The 20,122-nt window shown below is 48.5% G+C and overlaps 1 protein-coding gene across 1 annotated transcript in view; it reads right to left on the minus strand.

The window, feature by feature from the left end:
- Positions 1 to 17,623, minus strand: part of IPO4 (importin 4) — a 205,142-nt gene extending 187,519 nt beyond the window's left edge. Inside the window, exon 1 of the mRNA XM_088470020.1 lies at positions 17,406 to 17,623. Within this exon, the coding sequence (XP_088326146.1) occupies positions 17,406 to 17,471 (66 nt within the window). The 5' untranslated portion in view covers positions 17,472 to 17,623. The remainder of the gene's footprint in view (positions 1 to 17,405) is intronic.
- Between the last annotated feature and the right edge of the window lie 2,499 nt (positions 17,624 to 20,122).

Below are 20,122 nucleotides of genomic sequence, written 5' to 3' on the forward strand. Positions count from 1 at the left end.
TCAGAAACACGTCTGGCCGAAGCAATGGCCAGAAGGAAAACAGTCTTAGCTGTTAGCCATTTAAGATCCACTGAGCCCAGTGGTTCAAACGGCGGTCCTTGGAGAGCCCTCAGGACCACAGCCAAATCCCAAGGCGCCACAGGTGGAACAAAGGGCGGCTGAATGCGGAGAACACCCTGCATAAAGGTGCGCACATCCGGGATTGTAGCAATCCTACGGTGAAACCAGACAGATAGGGCCGAAACCTGTACCTTCAAAGAAGCAAGGCGAAGCCCATGATCTAGTCCCGCTTGCAGGAAGGCGAGAATCCGAGACAGACGAAACTCCCGCGGTGCATAACCTCTCGGTCGACACCACTGGAAGAACGTATGCCACACGCGATGGTATATCCTCGCGGAAGACGGTTTCCGAGCTCGTAACATGGTACGCACCACAGAGCTGGAAAACCCCCGGGACCTCAGCATGGCCGTCTCAACAGCCACGCCGTCAAAGACAGCCGAGTCAGGTCCGGGTGAAGGCAAGGACCCTGAGACAGAAGGTCCGGTCGTAGCGGCAACCGCAGAGGACTGTCCACGGACAGACCCTGAAGGTCTGAGAACCAGTGCCGTCTGGGCCACGCGGGAGCTATCAACAGGAGCGTCCCTCCTTCCTGTTTGAATTTCCGGATTACCCGTGGAAGAAGGGAGACCGGAGGGAACAGGTATGCGAACCGGAACGTCCACCGGACGGACAGAGCATCCACCAGAGACGCCCCTTCGTCTCTTGTGCGAGACCCGTACACCGGCAACTTGTTGTTGTGCCGGGACGCCATGAGGTCGATTTCTGGAAGACCCCACCTGTCCACCAGTAGTTGAAAAACGTCCGGGTGCAGGGACCATTCCCCCGGATGAACGTCCTGGCGACTTAGAAAGTCCGCCTCCCAATTGAGCACTCCCGGGATGAAGACCGCTGATATGGCCGGAAGATTGCGCTCCGCCCAAACCAGGATCCGAGAGACCTCTACGAGAGCCGCCCGACTGCGAGTTCCTCCTTGCCTGTTTATGTAGGCCACGGTGGTAGCGTTGTCCGACTGGACCTGCACCGGGCGACCCTGGAGAAACCGCTGTGCCTGCTGGAGAGCATTGAAGACCGCACGGAGTTCCAAGATATTTATTGGAAGCTCCGCTTCTGTCGGCGTCTACCTGCCCTGGAACAAGTGTGGACCCGAAACTGCTCCCCAGCCCCGAAGACTGGCGTCCGTTGTCAACAGGACCCAATTTGGAACCCAGAACGGACGTCCCTTGTTGAGGTGGGTCGTCTGTAACCACCATGTAAGGGACAGGCGAACCTCCTGGGTGAGCACAATCGTCTGGGACTTCAGAGACTGAGTCAGCCCGTTCCACTTGGACAGGATCAGGTGCTGCAGAGGTCTGGAGTGAAACTGGGCGTATTCCACCATGTCGAACACCGACACCATGGAGCCCAGTAACCTCATCGCCGAGTGTAAGGACACCCGGCGGCTGTGCAGACAACTGCGCACCCTTGACTGTAAAGCAGAGATCTTGTCCTCCGTCACGAAGATCCTTTGCTGTCCCGAGTCCAATAAGGCTCCAAGATGCAGAATCCTCCGAGACGGGATTAGAGTGGACTTCTGCCAGTTGATTAGCCAGCCGTGCCGTTGCAGCAGTGCAATGGTCAGGTCCAAGTGGCGTAACAGGAGCTCTGGAGATCCTGCCACCAATAACAGGTCGTCCAAATACGGCAACATGCGGACTCCCTGCAGCCGCAGAGAAGCCGCCATGACCGCCATCACCTTGGTGAAAACACGTGGTGCTGTTGCCAGGCCAAAAGGTAACGCCCGAAACTGGAAGTGGTCGCTGCTGATTGCAAACCTGAGGAACTGTTGATGGCGCCAAAGAATAGGGACATGCAGGTAAGCGTCCTGTATGTCCAATGACACCAAGTAGTCCCCAGGTTCCAGCGCCAGAATGATGGACCGTAGGGTCTCCATCCGAAACTTCGGGACCCGCAAAGACTTGTTGAGTGCTTTGAGGTTGAGAATCGGACGATATGACCCATTGGGTTTCTGTACCAAAAATAGATTTGAATAGAAACCCTGGCCCCTCTGGGAGAATGGAACCGCCACTATAACTCCAGCCTGGAGCATAGTGTGCAATACCTTCCGCAGCTCCGTAGCCTTGTTCCGGTCTGATGGGAGACCCGTGGTGAAGAAGCGAGCCGGGGGTCTGTGCCGGAAGGAGAGGGCGTATCCGTGGGAAACCACCTCCAGAACCCAAGTGTCTGTCGTAGTGGTCGACCAACACTGGGCGAACTGTAGCAGGCGGCCTCCCACCCTGGGATCCCCCAAAGGGAGGCCCGGACCGTCAGGCCGCAGGCTTGTCATCTGGCTTGGGGGCCGGACGTCTGGTACTCCATGCCTGCTTCCGGGGCTTGACCGATTTCTTAGGGCCAGCCTGTCGAGGAAACGACTGTGGTTTGGGCCTGCCCTGGGCCCTAGATGACCGAAAGGACGATGGTCCCGAACCAGAAGGAGCAGCGGCCGACGGGAGACAGGCAGATTTGGCTGCCGCCAGCGTGGCCACAATCTTATCCAGATCCGGACCGAAGAGAACTTCTCCGGTAAACGGCAACGCTTCCAGACCTTTCTTGGAATCTGCGTCCGCCTTCCAGGATCGCAGCCACAAGGTGCGACGAGCAGCTACCGCTGCTGAAGAAATTCTAGACACCAGAGTACTAATGTCTAGAGCCGCCTCGTTGATGTAGGTGGCCGAATCACGGAGATTGCCAATCAACTCCGCCTGATCGGCCGGACAGTCGGATTCAAAAGAAGCCACTAATGAATCCGCCCAGCGCTCCATCGCTCTGGCAACCCAGCAAATGGCCATAGCCGGCCGTGCTGCCCCCCCTGCAAGGGAATAAGCGGACTTCAGGCAGATTTCTACCTTGCGGTCCGTAGCGTCCTTAAGGGAGGACATGGATGGCATCGGCAATGTGGCACTACGGACAAGACGGGTCACGTGAGAATCCACCTGTGGAGGGGATTCCCACTTAGCAAAATAATTATCCGCGAACGGATAAGCCACCGCCAGGCGTCTCTGCGGCTGGTATCTTTTGCCAGGTTGTTTCCACGCCTCCTCTAAATGGTCCACCAACTGACCCGAAAGAGGAAAGACTGTGGCATCGCCCTTCACATCTTTGAAAAAGGCATACTTAGATTTAGCCGCTGGGGGAACTTCGTCCTCAATCACCAAGGCTGTGCGGACCGCCCGAATAAGTCCAGGAATATATACTTTGGACTTAGCATCAGCGTCCTTAGTATGGAGAGGTTCCTGATCGTAAGGATCTAGAATCTCCCCATCATCAGACGTCCCTTCGTCATCCTCATAAGGAGCGGACAGAGACGCCACCGGCCTTTTATGAGACCGCATCACAGACTCCCCTTGCAACACATCCGACAAGTGCTGTACAGAACTCGTCAGGGAGTTAACCCACGCTGGCTCCTGAGAACCCGGGAGCGGGGAAATAGGGAGACTATGGGGTACCACCAATTGTCGTGGGAACCCCTGCATGGGTGACGACACCACAGACTGCTGGGACAAACCCATCGGAGTAAACGCGGGCTGCGGAGCTAACTGGCCCACTAAAGCTGTTAACGCCTGAGCGAAACAAGCCCAGGGCGGCTCCTGTACCGGTGCTGTAACCGTAATAGGCCGCGCCATGGACAAACACTGCCGGCAAAGGCCCTCCGCGCTACCCTCCCCCTCCGCTAACGGTACTTTGCACGTGGTACACTGTAGCCGGAGGGGAAAATCACTTTCAGACATGATGGCACCACGTATGTGACCTCTCTCACCAATTAAGTATTAAATAGGCGAGAGACCACCCTGCAGCACCGCACCGCAAGGGCTTTAGCAGAAAGAACAGGGACAGTAATAAAGCTGACAGTTTAGAGAAGAAAAGTTACAGGCAGCAGCGCTAGCACAGTCACATACAATGCAGAGAAATAACAATTCCTGCACTAACAGCGCTGATCACTCAACTACACAGACACAGGGCCTGGTAGGACACAGCGCTGCATACACAGACCTGACCACAGCGGAGGAGAGGTATGCGGGGGGACCCAGACCACGATGCTTCCGTCCAGCGCTTCCAGCAGCGTTCACCATGCGTTCTGGAGAAGATGGCCGCCGAGGAGCAGAGAGGAGGCTGGCCTGGGGGAGGAGCGCTGCCACAGGACCAGTCGGCAGCATGCAGAGAGGGCTGTGTGCAGCGGGGGAGGCGCCGGCTGTGAGACAGGGAAGGCGCGCTCCCCTGGCATGCATTTAACCCCTGGGACGCCGCAGCGCTACCGCTCTGCTGCGCGCCGCTGTCCCAGGGGGTAGTGGAAGCGCAGGTTGGTCGCCTGGCTCCACGCTGCAGCCAGTCCCCAGGGAGCCCCCTGCCTGGGGACTTAGGACCATGTGATCAGCGGGGACCCACCGCGGGACCCCGCTGCTTACCTCTGTCCCCCTTGAATCCGGCCATGGTCCGGAGCATCTGGGGTCACCGCTAGCTGTGACCCCAGACGCCCACCAGCATCCCCGGATCAGTACCGGCGTTCTGGTACCGGCGGGGTGTAGGGAAGACAGCATGGACGTCAGGACTGACTGTCCATGCTGTTCATCCAGTTGTGCAGCCACAGCTGCATGAAGAATAAGCTTCAGGGGCTCTTCTAGCCCCCACTCCAACAGGTGCACCCGACTCCGGCCGGGCACCAAACTAAACTGAGGTGCCTTGGCCCGGGGGCGGGGTATAGGAGGGGGACCTAGTGCATCCTGGGAGGCTGAAAGCTTAACTCTTTGGTGCCCTGCGACTGACGTCACACCTATACCCCAAGGTATCCTGTGGATACCCTATGGACCCTGAAGTAGAAAAAAAAAAACACACATAGAAGGATAAAACTTTTCGTTTGAAGATTATCGATTTGATCCTTGTGGTTTACAGGAATAATTCATGTGGTATAATTAGCTACATGCACAGTCACTAAAGTGATACATTGTTGATAGTAAATCATAAAACTGTTACTGCATTGGTTACATTTGAGAGCCATAAGCAGAGGAGACTTAGGGCCTGATTCAGAGCCGCTCGTTCGCTCCGAGCGATGTTCGCACAACTGCGCATGCGTATGGGTTGTAATACGCATGCTCGAACCAGTCATTGCGGTCGGAAATTCTGTGCTCGAAAAACAGCGGAGTAACAGAATGAGGCGTTTGTGGGTGGCAACAGGGGAAGGTGCTTGAAAACCGGGAGTGGAGATCCCAAAGCAGGCGTGCCAAACGGTAAAAACGGGCGTTTTAAGAGTGTGCATAATTAACAAAGCAGCGTCATCGACCACGTCACTTGGTTGTTTCTTAGCCTGAACTGCTCGCATGATTGCGGTAGGAAAATGCTACCACAAGCACTGCGAGCAGCTCAAACGCCTTTCGGTGTACTCGATTAATCTAATAAATAGCGGAGATGACGTAGGATGCGAGCGGCCAGGGGGCGTTTTTTCAAAAATAGCGAGCGCATGTTTCATTCACTCGTTCAGACATAGAGGCGTCAACAGACCGCAAAGAGCGAGCGTTCAATTTAAATAGCTGGCCCCTTTTTCAGAACGAGCGAGCGCAAATAGTGTCCGGCTCTGAATCAGGCCCTTAATTCAGTTGTACAGGGTTTAAGAGGTGATCAGCTAATAAAAGGTGGTAATATACCTGAATATAGCTACACCCATACCTAAACACCGCTGCAGCCTAGCTCTAGGCATACACTGAAAAGACTAAGGAATAATACCCCATATTTGGGGTGTCTAATTTTTAACAGACAAGGGGGGAAATTCAATTCAGCAGGAAATGAATAGCGCAGGGAGGAAGCTCCCAGAGCTATTCAATTCAGTGCTGTGTTTAGTCCGACTAATGATTTCTGCTTGCACCCTCTTGCATGGGTTTTATTTATTCATTCTGATTTACCTTCATCTCTGAGCAGTTACCATTCAATTCACAGGTTATTAAATGTAGCTGCTTTATGTGTGGATAAAAGACTAGAACCTGAAGGAATATATCTGGATGAAGAGGTAGAGCCCATGGTTCTTCCTGAGGCAACTCTCACGCTTCTAGGAACCACAGAAACCACAGCCAAAATGGAGGAATTTCTATCACTTTCTTTTTCTTCATTTTTCTCAGTATACAATTTAAAAGGAGGAAAAGCATAGACTTGGGATGACAACGCATAAACTCCTTCTATCCCCATGATCTTCTGTCCACAGAAAAATCTAAAACAGTTGCCAAAATGTTCACTTTAGGAAGACCAACATTCTTGTTATCTGCAAACATGGAATGCTGGAAGTGACATTTGGTTTCTTTCTGCCCAAGGCAACAGTCTGGCCACATTCGCCATCACTGCTTTGCTACTGGTGCTTCCTTGGCGATTTATGAAGGCAACCACTGTCTTGTAGTCTGAGAATATCTTTGCATGCTCTGATGAAACTGATGTATTGCTTTCCATACTTTTCTTATTCCTAGAATATATTTATGAAGTTTCTTATTTTCCCTTGATTATGACATTTGTGCTCTACTTCAGAAGACGTGGACTCCCCATCCGGTAGGACTGGAATCTGTTGTACTGTTATGGATCTAAAGGAGAAATTACTTGTGTCTTTTATCATCAAGCCAGAGACTTCTTGGTGTTTCTTGATAACCTGATCTTGTAATCTAGAGGTCTGCATGTGATCCCACAGGGTAAGGAGTCCTAGTTGAAAGATTTGTGTGTGCTATCTTGCCCAAAGTACTAGCCCTATGGTGGAATATAACATTACTAACATTTCGAGACCCTTTCTTCATGTTATGCATTTATGAGACTGCACTGTACTTTGAGATATCTTTCCCTGGACAGTTACTTTGTTCTGTATAGTATTTATTAATATTACTCGTATGAATTGTATTTGTTATGAAGGCACAAGTTGTCTCTTTGATTGATGCACAATCCAGCCATGTTTCTGCAGAACAGTTATCACCTATAAAGTCCTAGCTTTTACTGTCTGTTCTGAATTCTCCACCACCAGGATATCATCCAGATATGGTCGCAACTTAACATCCTGTTTCATGAGTTCCACCATAAATGCCACCAGTACCTTTGTGAATGTTCACTTATAGTGTTCACTCTAGGTCCGGCGCCAGACCTAGGAAAAGGGCACTCTGGCGCGTGCACGTCCAAAAAGAGGGCGTGGTCACGAGAAAACGGGACGTGTCTTTAAGATGCGCCCCCTTTTCATCACACTTGGGGGCGTGCCCGGCACTTACGGCATCTAGCCACCAGCACTGATTGCTACACTGCAGTTTTCCCCACCGGCGTGACACTGCGGCCCGCGGGTGGGGACAGCACCCGGCAGGCTGTTTTAGTGGGGCGCCGACAAAAGGGGCAGTGCACATTCTGCCCTTTTGAAATCAGGCAGAATGTGCCTAGCGGGAACAGCCTAGCGGGAACGCTACATTGAGATATTGCAAGGCTAAAGGGTAAATAGGTGAAATGGAAGTATAATACAATGACCCAGAACCTAAGAAACTTCCTATGTTTAACAGCAGCAAGATTATGAAAATTAGCATCTTAAAGATCTATGGATGTGAGGAAATTTTCTTTTATTTATAAGGTACCACAAGACTTCCGCAGAGCAATTCGAAGGTGACAGAACGACAGGTTACAAAAGTACTTATTAATACAAACAAATGTCATTACAACTATATAGAGAATATAAAGGGGAGAGGGTAATACTAACAAGAGCATACAATACAGAAGGGAAAGAGTGGACCCACTAGGAAGAAGAGAAGAGGGCAGAAAATATAGAGAGTTAAGCAGGGTACACACTATGCGATTGATGATCTTACATGGCTTTATCTGACAGAAAGGGTCGAAAATTGTGTAGTGTGTATGCAGTACCAGGGTACGATGGTCAAAACAGTTGGATAGGGTCTGGATATAATGACTGCTGTACACGCTATGTCGTCCACATCGTTTTGGTATTATTCAGATAGTGCAGTGTGTACAGATCTCGACCGATGTCTGCTAATTAGCATTCCCCTATGGAGACCATACAATTTTGAATTGAAAGCATTGTTTGAAACTAAACGATTATTGGATAGTGTGTACGGTGTATATCAGTCAGTTTCGGGATCGTTTTGGTCGCTCTGATTATATCTAGTCATTATAATTGTTGGCAAAATTTTATAGTGTGTACCCAGCTTTAGGAGGAGGTGTGGTAGGTTATAATGAAAATGTGATTATAAAAGGCACGTTTGAAAACTGGGAGGCTGAATGTGTCTATTTGAGCTGTGGAAGGCATTCCAGAGATTGGGAGCTAAGGAGAAATCCTGAAGGGAAAGAATGGAAAGTGGGAGGAAGTGAGGTGGCAGACATCAGCAGAGTGAAGAGGGTGGGAGGATGTATGTAAGGACATGAGGCTGGACATGTAGGGAAGAAGCAGAGGTAGTGCAACAAGAAAATAAAAGGAGGCGGAAGCAAAGTTACTGATCAATACAGACAGTGTTCACTGTAGGATGAACAGAGGACAGGGTGCCGTTCGGGAGCAGGGGCTCGTCTGCGCAATTGCTTCCAAAAAGTGGGTGTGGCTTCATGTCACACTCCTTGTTCGTCACTCTAGGGGGCATGTCCAGCACTTGCAGAGATGCTGGGCTGCCCCCACTCAAGCTCTCCCCTGTGAATAGATGATCGCTAAACCGCAGCTTTTCCCACCCGCAGGACACTGCGGCGCGCGGGTGGAGAAGGCTGAGGGCAGAGAGCATTTTGTCATTCTAAAATTGGGCAGGGCACGGTGCCCTGCAGAAACAGCCTAGCAGGGACACTATACAGATGTGCTTGCTCATCTAGCCTCAATACTCCATGCAGTGCGATATGTCTGGCGTGAGTGAGCAGTCAGGTCCCATGCTAGCGTCGGGTGTCTTTTTCTGTCTAAAATGCAGCCAATTCGCAATGTGATGCGACTAGGACGCACCAGGAGACTGTGCTGAAAGCTGTGGTCGTTGCATTGAAACACTTTGCATGCTGATTTTGAGACTAACCCCGGTTACACACTAAACGATATGTGCTCCCACACGTCGTCAGCGACATCGCCTGTCAGACCCGCATGCAGGTCCGACTGGTGATATTGTCAGTGGAGGCATCGGCAAGTGTGTACATACTTGCCGATGCCGGCACCCGCCGGGTCCGGTCGCTGACAAGATCGGTATACACTAGACATAATCTAGCGAAGTACCGGCCTTTAGTTGCACACACATATACAAGTGTCACATATCAAATAAATTAGCATAGTCTCTAGATGTGTCCTAATCAAAGACGCTAAAAAGACGCGCCAAGAGGGGCTGCTTGATGCGACTGTAGCATAGACGAGTGAGGACACATCTGTGGATGGAAGAGGAGATTTCCTTACCAGATAGCCATGAGGATAAAGTATACAGATTCCACGTGGAACTATCAGGTATTGACAAATTTGCTGAGTCTCCTGGTCAAGAAGAGTGTAAAAGGGTCAAGGTAATTTCTTGACAAGGAACAGTTTGGAATAAAAGCATCAGTTCCACTTTTGGTCTAAAGCTGGCCACACACTAGACCAACTTACATCCAACCAGCCAACTTGTTGATTGGTTGGAATGAATATCTGGTAACGTATGTGAGTAAATGATGATCAGCAATTTGCTCCTAAATGCCAGAAAACAGATGAAAATGGTCGTCAGACAAGTTTGTTAAATGTTTGATCTAAACAATTTGTTCAAACAACAGTTTTTAGTCCATTTTCCAGCGTTTGGGAGAAAATTGCTGATTGTCATTTGCTTTCATATCTTACCAGATTTTCATTCCAACCAATCATTAAATGGATACATACTTTCCAGTCTAAGCGTAAGAATGACTCTGCGAGTTACATATTTGACATATCGGAGGAGCCTTTTACATTTGGGGCTCTAAGGACTGAGTTTGAGAACCAGTGATCTCTCTCGTTTGATTTCTTATGATAATCTCACCGGGACTTGCTTATGTTCAAATTAGCATTTATATACATAGGAATTAAATTAGATACAGAGAGGAATTCAATTAGCCCTAATAATTTATCGGGGGTGTAAAAAGGTGGTAGCCTCTGGCTTTAATGTCCGGGGCTATTCAATTACAGCCCTTCTTTCTCGCCCAATAAATTATCTGTTTTCAGGCGTTAACACATATAATCCGGGAAAAGTTCCCGAACCTATGTGTCAACCCACTGTTTGCACCAGATAAAAAGCGAAGTATCACATATTTTCTGTTCTGCTCAGATCCAAATAGAAATACGCATTAAGTGCAGCCTGCAAGCTGACTTCGGGGCTAATTGGATTGGGATCAATTAGCCTGTGGTTAATTACCATGGCTAACTGAATTCCCCCCTAAGTATGGGTTTATGCTCATGTATCCCATCCCTGTGGGAGTCAATTCAATTTCCCACGAGGGGGGCAGCTAACAAAAATCAGCGACTCTGGAGCTACCGTACAGATGTGTCCACATACATCTATCCTCAGTGCGCTACAAGTCGTGCTACACATAATGTGGGAGTTCCTTTTACCTTCAAATGAGTCTTATTTGCACAGCAATGAGAATAGTTTGCACAAGTAGCTTCTGCTGATTAAAATTATATGCAACATGCCTATGTTGTGTGCGCGACTGCGGGTGTATCTGCATACAAAACGCTACGTTACAGTGTTACAGCCGCTGACGTGTCAACTTTTTACTGTTACTTTGTGTATCCCCTGTACAGAGCTGCAGACACTATATGATGCCTTAAAAATGAAAGCTATTACATATGTTTGTCTCCGAATTAGAATGTAAGTGCTCTCATAAGCAGGGTCCTCACTACCATTTAGTTTTCATGTCTGCATTCAGTACCTTGTGATCTTACAAAACCTTTGTAATACCCCTTTCAAACAGAGAAAAGAACCCGGTAATTTTCCGGCTCTTGCCGGGTCGACCCGGGTTTTTTCCTGTCTGAAAGGGTCAACACGGGACCTGATTCCCGGTACTTCGACCCAGGTGTTTACCAGGGTTTTTCCCGGGTCTTACACGGGTTGGCGGCTGTCTGAAAGGCGCCGACCCGGGTTTTTCAATTCCGGGCATAGTAAACAGCGCTTATTGGCTGAGATCGCAGTGCACAGGCTGATTGGCTGAGCGGCTGGGTCTCCCTGATTGGCTGAGCAGGCGGGGCAGTGGCGCTGGCGTCTGATGTCATAATTGTGCTGCAGAAAAGGAGAGAGAGAGAGAAGCATGGCGCACTGGAAGGATGAGGAGATCCGTGAGCTGCTGGCAGTCAGAGGGGAGGAGGAGATCCGCAAACAGATCAGTGGCACAAGGACGCGATAGTCTACACAAACATAGCTAAGGTCCTCACCTCAAGGGGCATTGTGCGGACCCAGCAGCAGTTAGTGAACAAACTGAAAGCTCTACGCAAATACTACAACAAAGTTCACGACCATAACAGGTGGAAAAGTGGTGCTGCCAGAATGGAATGGGTTTACTACGATCAGTGTAATGAAGTCTTCGGCAATTCTGCACTGGTTAATCCCATTGCCATATCATCGTCTAGTTGTGCATCTTCACGAAGTGTTACCCCGGAGAACAGCCAATCCTGCCCAATGACACCACCAATACTCTTTGATGACATCACAGAGATAAGTGACACAGATCTGATGGCTGCCACGGGGGTCCCAGACACCAATACACTTGAGGGTGTGGTTGAGGCGAGTGGAACGCCAACTCCTGCACAGACAGACTCCGACATTGCGCAGGAACAGTAAGTTACTATACATCCACTATTTTTGGGATGTTAACATTGTCCTGTATTGACTTGTCATAGTATGACTATGCTGATTTTACTATGCTGAAATCTAAACTCAATGTATCTGTTGCAATGTGAAGCTAGTGTGCAGTAGGTCGCAAGCACATATATGTTTACATTACGGCTTTGAATTCATTTGTAAATGTATTTTTTCTTTTCTTCTATTCCTAGTCTTTGAATTACCAGAGTGGAAGAAAAAAACTTCCAAGATGGAGCTAGCAACGCGCACAATGACCAGAATCCTGGTAAATCAGCTGCGAGATTCTGATGCTGAATTCCAGGCACAGGAGGATGCCCGACTCCAGCGCTTCTTTGACAATGAAAGAGGGTTACAAAATTAATTTGTCAGTCAGCTTGTTGGTCTACACGAACGAATTTCACGTGAAAACAGAGAGGCACAGATGTCCTTCCTTAACGGTCTAGTGTCTAGGTTACACACTCCACAACCTTATGTAATGTATTCTCCTCAGTACTCTGAGGGTCCTGTTAGAAATTACCAACAGCATAGCAGAGGGCTACCATTTCTGCAAAGTAACCCCTCCAATCCACCTCATGCTACTCCACATGGCACAGTGCATAGTTATCCAGATGGCACAGGGAATAGTAATATACATGTCACTGTACAGAGCAGTCCACATGCCAATACCAGTCCAGACGGCACAGTGCCTAGCACTCCACATGTCACTGTGCATAATAGTCCTGACGGCACAGGAAATACTAATCAATATGGCACTGTGCATACTTATGCAAATGGCACAGGGATTAATACACAGGATGGCAGAGTGCATAGTTATTCAGATGGCACTCATCATAACACTCCACTTAGCACTATTGTCAGCACTGCCTACAGACAGTTGTAGACTTGTATGATGTTTTACATGTTTGCTGTCTACTTTATATTTTTTTTTTGTTGAAGCTTGTTGTTTTTGACAATATTGTTTATCCTGCCGTTAACAGGCCTGGCAAGAGCTTAGGGCAATGTGTGGGTGCCCTTTAAGTCAGCTACGTGTATATATGGGGGTGTACATAATTTAGAATGTACACAGATTACCTCCATTTCTTTTGTATTTAAAAATTTGTATACTGCACTTAACAGGCCAGTCGTGAGCTTTCTCCCATGTGTGGCCGCTGTATTACCAAATGTATACTGTATATGTGTCGTTTCTAAGGCTGGCCCTGACACACAGTTCTAATAGTTGGGGTGCCTCCCCTGTTATATTTTTCAGTTCCATGACAGCACAACCTATTTTTCTATTGTCGTTATATATATATTTATATATATTTAAGTTGTTGAATGCAATAAGGCCATGTTGTTAATGGCTAATGCATATTTGTTGAAAAATAAAAGAAGCACTTTAAAAAATGTAATACAGCAGGTGTTACATGTGACATAACATGTACATAACATGAGGCTTTCGAATAAAAAACATTTGATTGCAAAACAAGACTTGTGTCGTCTATACTATGTCATTGTATGTATGCAGTGAGCAGACACCACCCACTTTTCATAACCTCATCTCTGTGTGCCATAAAAGCAGTCCATTTATTATGACACACTGTATTTTGCAGGGATAATCTGGGTTCTGTGTGAAAGGGGTCTACCCAGGAATTTCCCAGGAATTATGTGCTGTGTGAAAGGGGTTTAGGAGCAAATGCCCGGGTCCTTCCCGGGTTGAACGATACGGGATGAATGACACGGGAAAAACCCGGGTTTTGGGGATTTTTCTGTCTGAAAGTGGTATTAGTTTTGTCTTCTAAATATCTGGCGCTGCGGAGCACTGTGGGACATTATAAATAAACTATAATAATAATACTCATGTGGGTGAGGAATAGTATTTAACTGTGCAGAACAGTTTTGTTTATTTACATTCAAGGCCTAAAACCTTTTTTTCTGCTGGACGTATATAACTGTAGAATAATGACATAGCAGTGATTTTACTAGCACAAGATTAGATTCCTTTCTTTGTGATCTATGTACCCCACTTCCCATTTACATTACTTTTGTACTTATCTATTCTTATCTATTCTAACTAGTAACTGCAACTTTAATTATGCATTTGACCTTGCATGATTCCTGTATATTTTGCATTACAGCTTGATGTAAACTCTACATCTCTATCCAGTACAGCTATTGTTGTCTATGACAATTTACCTGGACTATCCCTTCTGTTTTATATAACTTCCCTTTGGCTCCTATTACCATCATTATTGTTCTCTAGTGTTCACTCCAGGTGCCGGGCAGGGCGGCTATCTAATTAGGGCACTTTCGCGCATAAAAAAGGGGGTGTGGTAACTTGAAAAGGGGCATAGCCGTGAGACACGCCCTTTTCATAACTGTAGGGGGCTTGCTCAAGCACACATGGAGATGCTGGGCTGCCCCCAAGTTCTCCCCGCAGTCTGATTAGATGGCGTGCGCATCTAATCATCACGCAGTGTGACTTTATTGGCTACATCACAGTGTAGCTCATCGCTGAGAGCCACACCCGCTGGAATAAGGATATCAGCTGCTTCCTCCTTCTCGACCCACCCTGCACTGGAGGCGATCATTGCAGCTGCACAGCCTCCCCCACTACTACATGGAGCCCGCCAACCAATAAGTGAGATGCTGTGTGGGAGGGTGCACGATGGGCTGCTGCTTACCTCATGTAATAGGGTTCGTCTTTTCCCGCTACCTCATAAGTCACACATTGCATAAAAAAAATGATTGGGAGAACACTGTAAAAGTACTACCTTGATTGATATGATTTTCTGTTTCACCAAATTGCAAAGTTTCACAGATTTTAGAACAGTTTTCCCATTTACCACATTCCTAACTTAAATCAAAGTTATTTTCTGGAACCTGCTACTACTGTCATACCGACCTGAAAATCCCAGGTTGATGCATGTGAACGCGCATCAATCCGGGATTTTTGTCGGTGTAAATGGATCCACCCGGATCCAGGGACCCAACTCGGGTAGTTTGCAGGGTTGACCACTGGTCGTTCCCGTGTCACCCTGCAGTGTAATTGGCACCATTCTGGTCATGATGACCCGGATTGTGCCGCATGCTGCCCGATTTGCCGGCTTCAGTGGTGCTTGGAGATTACATCATCTACAAGCATCCACTGCAACCAGGATCGAGCCGACCAGCACGGAGCAGCGCACCCCTCCCGCCCTCCCTGTCTCTGGACCGCTGCGGAGTGAGGTAAGAGGGTCGGGGAGGGGAAGAATCGCTGCTCACCTGCGCCGGAAAAGCTGGATCAGTGCCGACCCTGTAAAAGGGGGTCTGTCCCTGGTCTGATCCGGTTTGGAAACGTGTTCCAAATCCTGTGTCAGACCCGGGACTTTGGTATAAAAGGGGTATTCATTTGCATAATTTTTATGTCCATTTTACAATAAACAAAACAGTATACAGAAAAAAAATGTGCATTACTTCTGACGGTGTCAAATACATGCGCAGAGAAAACCGGAAGCAACAGCAGCAGCAAAAATGAGACACAGCCAACAGAGGTCTTAGTGAAATTCAGAGAAAACAGTATACTATGAAAGCATTACTAGTCAGTAAATTTTAATATAAAGAGCAATAAATATCTTTAATTTTACTAAAATTAGCTTAGATTATATAATAGTTTAGTAGTGTTCACTCTAGCTCTGGCGGCAGGCAGGGCGCCGGAGCTAGAGAGGGCAACTATGTGCGCGCGCCGAAAAAGGGGTGTGGCCATGAAAAGGGGGCGTGTCTATAAGACGCGTCCCCTTTTCATCATACTTGGGGGCAGGCCCAACACTTACGGATACGCCGGACAGCCCCCAAGCACTGCAGACAGTGAGAATAGATGCCGGGTGCATGCACCCGGCGTCTATTCTCCGGCGGTGACCGGGTCACCGCACATTTCTCCACCCGCGGGACACTGCGACCCGCGGGTGAAGACGGCACCCGCAGGCTGTGAGGGCAGGGCGTTTTTTGCCCTCCTTCTGGAGAGCAGGGTGCTTCTTGCCCTCCAGAAGGAGGGCAGGGCGCCGTGCCCCGCTAAAACAGCCTAGCGGGAACGCTAGTTTAGTGAACAGGCATGTAATCAATAATCAAGACTTGGAAAAATCTTAGTAACGAACCAGTAAAGAGGGAAATAAATGATGGATCTTTAGAAACTCTTGTGTAAAGCTGGGTACAGACCATACGATATAGCGTCCCGACGTGGATCGGAGCAATATAGCATATAGTGTGGACGCCCGATCCATTGTGTGCTGCACATCAGATTGGACGATTCAATTAACGATGCGGTGTAGTTACATGCAGCATGTTACGATACAATGCGCCATTGTACGTCGGATTATGCAGTGGGGTTGAGTACAGGATCCTGATGGTCAGGATGCCGTGGCATCCTGGGTCAGATATTCTTGACGATATGAACGATAAAAAAAATCATTACATCGTTCATATCGTTGACATGCATCGACCAATGATGCACGTGCCTGCATGTCAGATAACAATATCTGAAGTCGTCTGTGTTTGCAGTCCAACTTGGACGACTTAATCATTTAAATACCATCGTTAATGAGATCGTTGGTAAAATCGTTCACCGTTGATCTAGCTAGCAAGTCTGACCGTGTGTATGCAAGATCACTCTAAAGCTGGGTACACACTAGACGATATGTCGCTCGATTTGGCGACTCAGGCAGACATATCGTCCAGATCGTCCAGTGTGTAGCCACTATGTCGCTGAAGACGCAGGCTTCCGCACGTCGTCAGCAGCATGCAGGTCCGACCAGCGATATCGTTAGCGGAGAAGCCGATATTCTGACCATCGGGATCCGGAGCAGGTATTCTGACTGCCGGCATCCCGACTGTCAACATGCTGACTACATCCCGTGCAGTGGCGACTCCAGAGGTGGGGCTGCAGCACAGTCCAAAATTCAAATAGGGGAGCCACACCAGCTGCCACCCGCGATGTTTGGCAGTTGGTGTGGCTCCCCTGTTTGAATTTTGGACTACGCTGTAGCCCCACCGATCCCGTGCAGTGTGTATGGCGAGCACAACGTATCATTACATCGCTTGCAGCATCATTGGGTCAGGACACAACATGGTAAGGGGTGTACACATCTTTAGACACAATTAATAGGGTGTGGGTAAAAGCCGGATAAATACTATCTTTATATAAAAGTCCAGATCCACACTTGACACACACATACACCCAGAACGGCCAGTTGCAATATACTTTCTGTATAGACCTGGCCTTTACCCATACCCCAATTAACATATGACCATACATATTACTTATGCACACATATTTGTACAAGGATTTGCATCTCTGACCACCGAATAAACAGAAGTTAATAAACAAACTGTAGGCTGAAAAACTAGAACTGAAGAAAGTGGTAACCGATGGGAAACTTCGTAGAAGAACATTTTGTCAATCCGGTTCCGCTACTGCGTGTCGGTATGTAACAGCGCCATCCACCCTAACGCATTACATCCCCTCCCTGCTGCCCCATCCTCCTCTCCCAGCATCATCCCAGGACAGACCCTCCCTTTACCCCCGCCATCCACTACCTGCTGTATGACAGCATTGTCCGGCTGCAGAAGACTTGTCAGTATGCTCTCTAGTACGTTAGCCATGATGATGAGAGCAGGTCGCCCTGGTTACACGGAGCACCGGTCCCAACCCCTGACCCAACAACCGGCAGCAGCAGCCGCTGTCTCCTTCCCTCCACGTGGGTGTCAGACGGAGCGAGGCTGTTCAGAAGCGCCACCTGCTGGCTAGGAGGAGCGGAAACGCTACACCACACTGTTTTTGCTTGGCAACTTGTACAGTATACTATCATCGTGGATTTGGGATCGATATAACAGGGATGCACCCTTCCAGTCTACGGCACTCAGGGCGATGACCCTGTGAGCCCATGCCTTCAGCTGCCCTTGCTGGTAGGAAACACAGACGAAGCAGGAGTGTTAGAGGTAATCTGTTGGCAAAAGTGACATTGGTCATTGACAGACCAATGTAGGTGGCACCAGCAGGGTGCCAGGAATGGCTCCTTCCTGATCCTCGGCAGCCCCACTTCCTTGTCATGACATCATGATGTCACATCTTCTGGGGTAACTGGGCAGAATATCACTCCGCTATGACCCTGGGTGATGGTGTGGTGGTGGTTAAGGCTAGAGATGTAGGGTTGGAGCGGATTGGGATACAACTTTATAGGTGGGTGAGAGTTTAAACTGGACTCTAGATGGGAAGGGGAGCCAGAGTCAGGCCTGGCAAAGAGAGGAGGCAGTGACCAGACTAGAGAGAATGAGCCGAGCATTGGTATTAGGGTTGGACTTTTAGAGGATAGAGGTAGTAATAGTGAAGTCCAGATAGGAAGCATGAGTAGTCCAGTTGAAAGATGACCAGCGAGTGGATGATAGTCTTAGTAACATCTGGCGAGAGAAAGGGTCTGATCCTGGCGATACTTGGAATGTGGAATCGAGATTAGAGGGCATGAATCTGGGGTTTCAAAGAGAGGGAAGTGTCAAAAACTCCTAGTAGCAGACTTATAGTACAGAAGAGCTATTTATCCCATTGATTTCCCACATATATTGTCCACAGACAATGTGCCGGTTGGCAGGTAGAGATAAAAGAACGCCATTACCCAAACACCCATTCTTGAGAAAGGCCCTTGTTTGGCAGCACCGCATTGGAGAACACACCATTACACAACACCAGCTCTATGCTCCAACACACCCATGTTTAAGAACCAGAGCCAGGAACCACATCACCATCAACGGGCTCATAGCTGATTCCTTTAGCAAATACAGCTAAAGTCTTCAGTGGTGTCACCCCAGGAGGGTAGGAGCAGACTGAGAACATGCCCACTGTAACTTCCTAAGAACACTCAGTGGCAGTAGACCCTGCAGGATACCTACCAGTAAGATCACATCATCACGGGACGCTGCCACTATATCACCAGAGGTACACCACTTATTATTAAGTCCAACAGGACTCTATTGCATACCCAAGTTGCCACACTACAAGTGTACAGGAAACATTATGCATTGTATCTTACAGAAAGAGGCACCCTAAAGGAGCCAGCTAACATTCTAGGTAACATCATCCTATTACCTCAGTTGTCACACTAAAAGTGTATAGGGAGACAGATACATTGATATTATACGGAACCATTTTCTAATTTTCTCAATTGATTTGCATATTATTAATTCAGGAGCACTGTCTACCCCACTGTAATTGGCAATAAATTTGGCTTTTACACTTATCCTGATTCACATATTTTATTTTTTCACAAATCATCACTCGATTGCTCCCACGCACACCTACTTACCCAAGGTATAGAGCTGGCTACAACCTTTTAACCTATAGTTTTAGACAGGGCCTGATTGGCCAGAAGGGCCAATGGTCTCAGGGCGGTTCGAGGAGGGTGGAACTACCCCCGCCGCCCACACATGCTATTAGCTCCTAGGAAGGGAAGGGGTGGCAGCAGTGGGCCGGGAAGAGAGGGGGGCGTGCCACGAGACCTGGCCCGTGACTCGCAGCATGTCCACCTTGAAACTAAACCACGCTCCCTACACACGTGCACAGGGCGGACTGCTAGGGCAGATGTACAGCCCCAGTCTGTCCCTGGTTTTAGAGCATATCTGAAAAAAGGGAACACAATAGTGTCGCAGCAGTGGCTCCATTACGCGGGTACATGGGTGAAATATCCTGCTCTCTTCTCAGCAGCTGAACACACCAGTTTGACATTTAAAGGGCAAGGAGCACGAAACGTGACATCATTCAAAACTTATTAAGGAAGTCTCTAGGCACTGTTTAGCGTCAGGGTATTAGGCTCACATCCTGTATTCCAGTCTCCATTCTGTCTGACGCTCCAGTAAACTTACTCGTGCTCTGATCCGGTTCATCTGACAATTCTTCTTGCCTGCTTCCTTGGTACTGTTTCTTGTGACTTCCTGGTTCCAACTTTGACTTCCTACTGACCTGATTCTGCCTTTTCCCTGGTACCTCATTGCCCGATTGGTTCTCATCCCTTCCTGTCAGCTACACTTTAGTATGTCTCAAGGCGACTAGTCTTACTGCCGGCCTTGTACCCACCAGACCATAGGCAGGAACCCAGAGAAACAGTGAGTATCGGCAGCAGCGAATACCAAACCCCCTTGTGGTGGTCCCTGGTAAAGGACACTGATACGTAAGACTCCACTCCTCGGTTCCAGGTCCCCACCAATGCTATTTGTACAGTCAGCATCCATACCTGCGAGAGTTGTGACAGATGATAGACTCAGCG

The sequence above is a fragment of the Taudactylus pleione genome, unplaced genomic scaffold (assembly GCF_031769625.1).
Source record: "Taudactylus pleione unplaced genomic scaffold, aTauple2 ptg000095l, whole genome shotgun sequence".
In the NCBI taxonomy this organism is placed as follows: domain Eukaryota; kingdom Metazoa; phylum Chordata; class Amphibia; order Anura; family Myobatrachidae; genus Taudactylus; species Taudactylus pleione.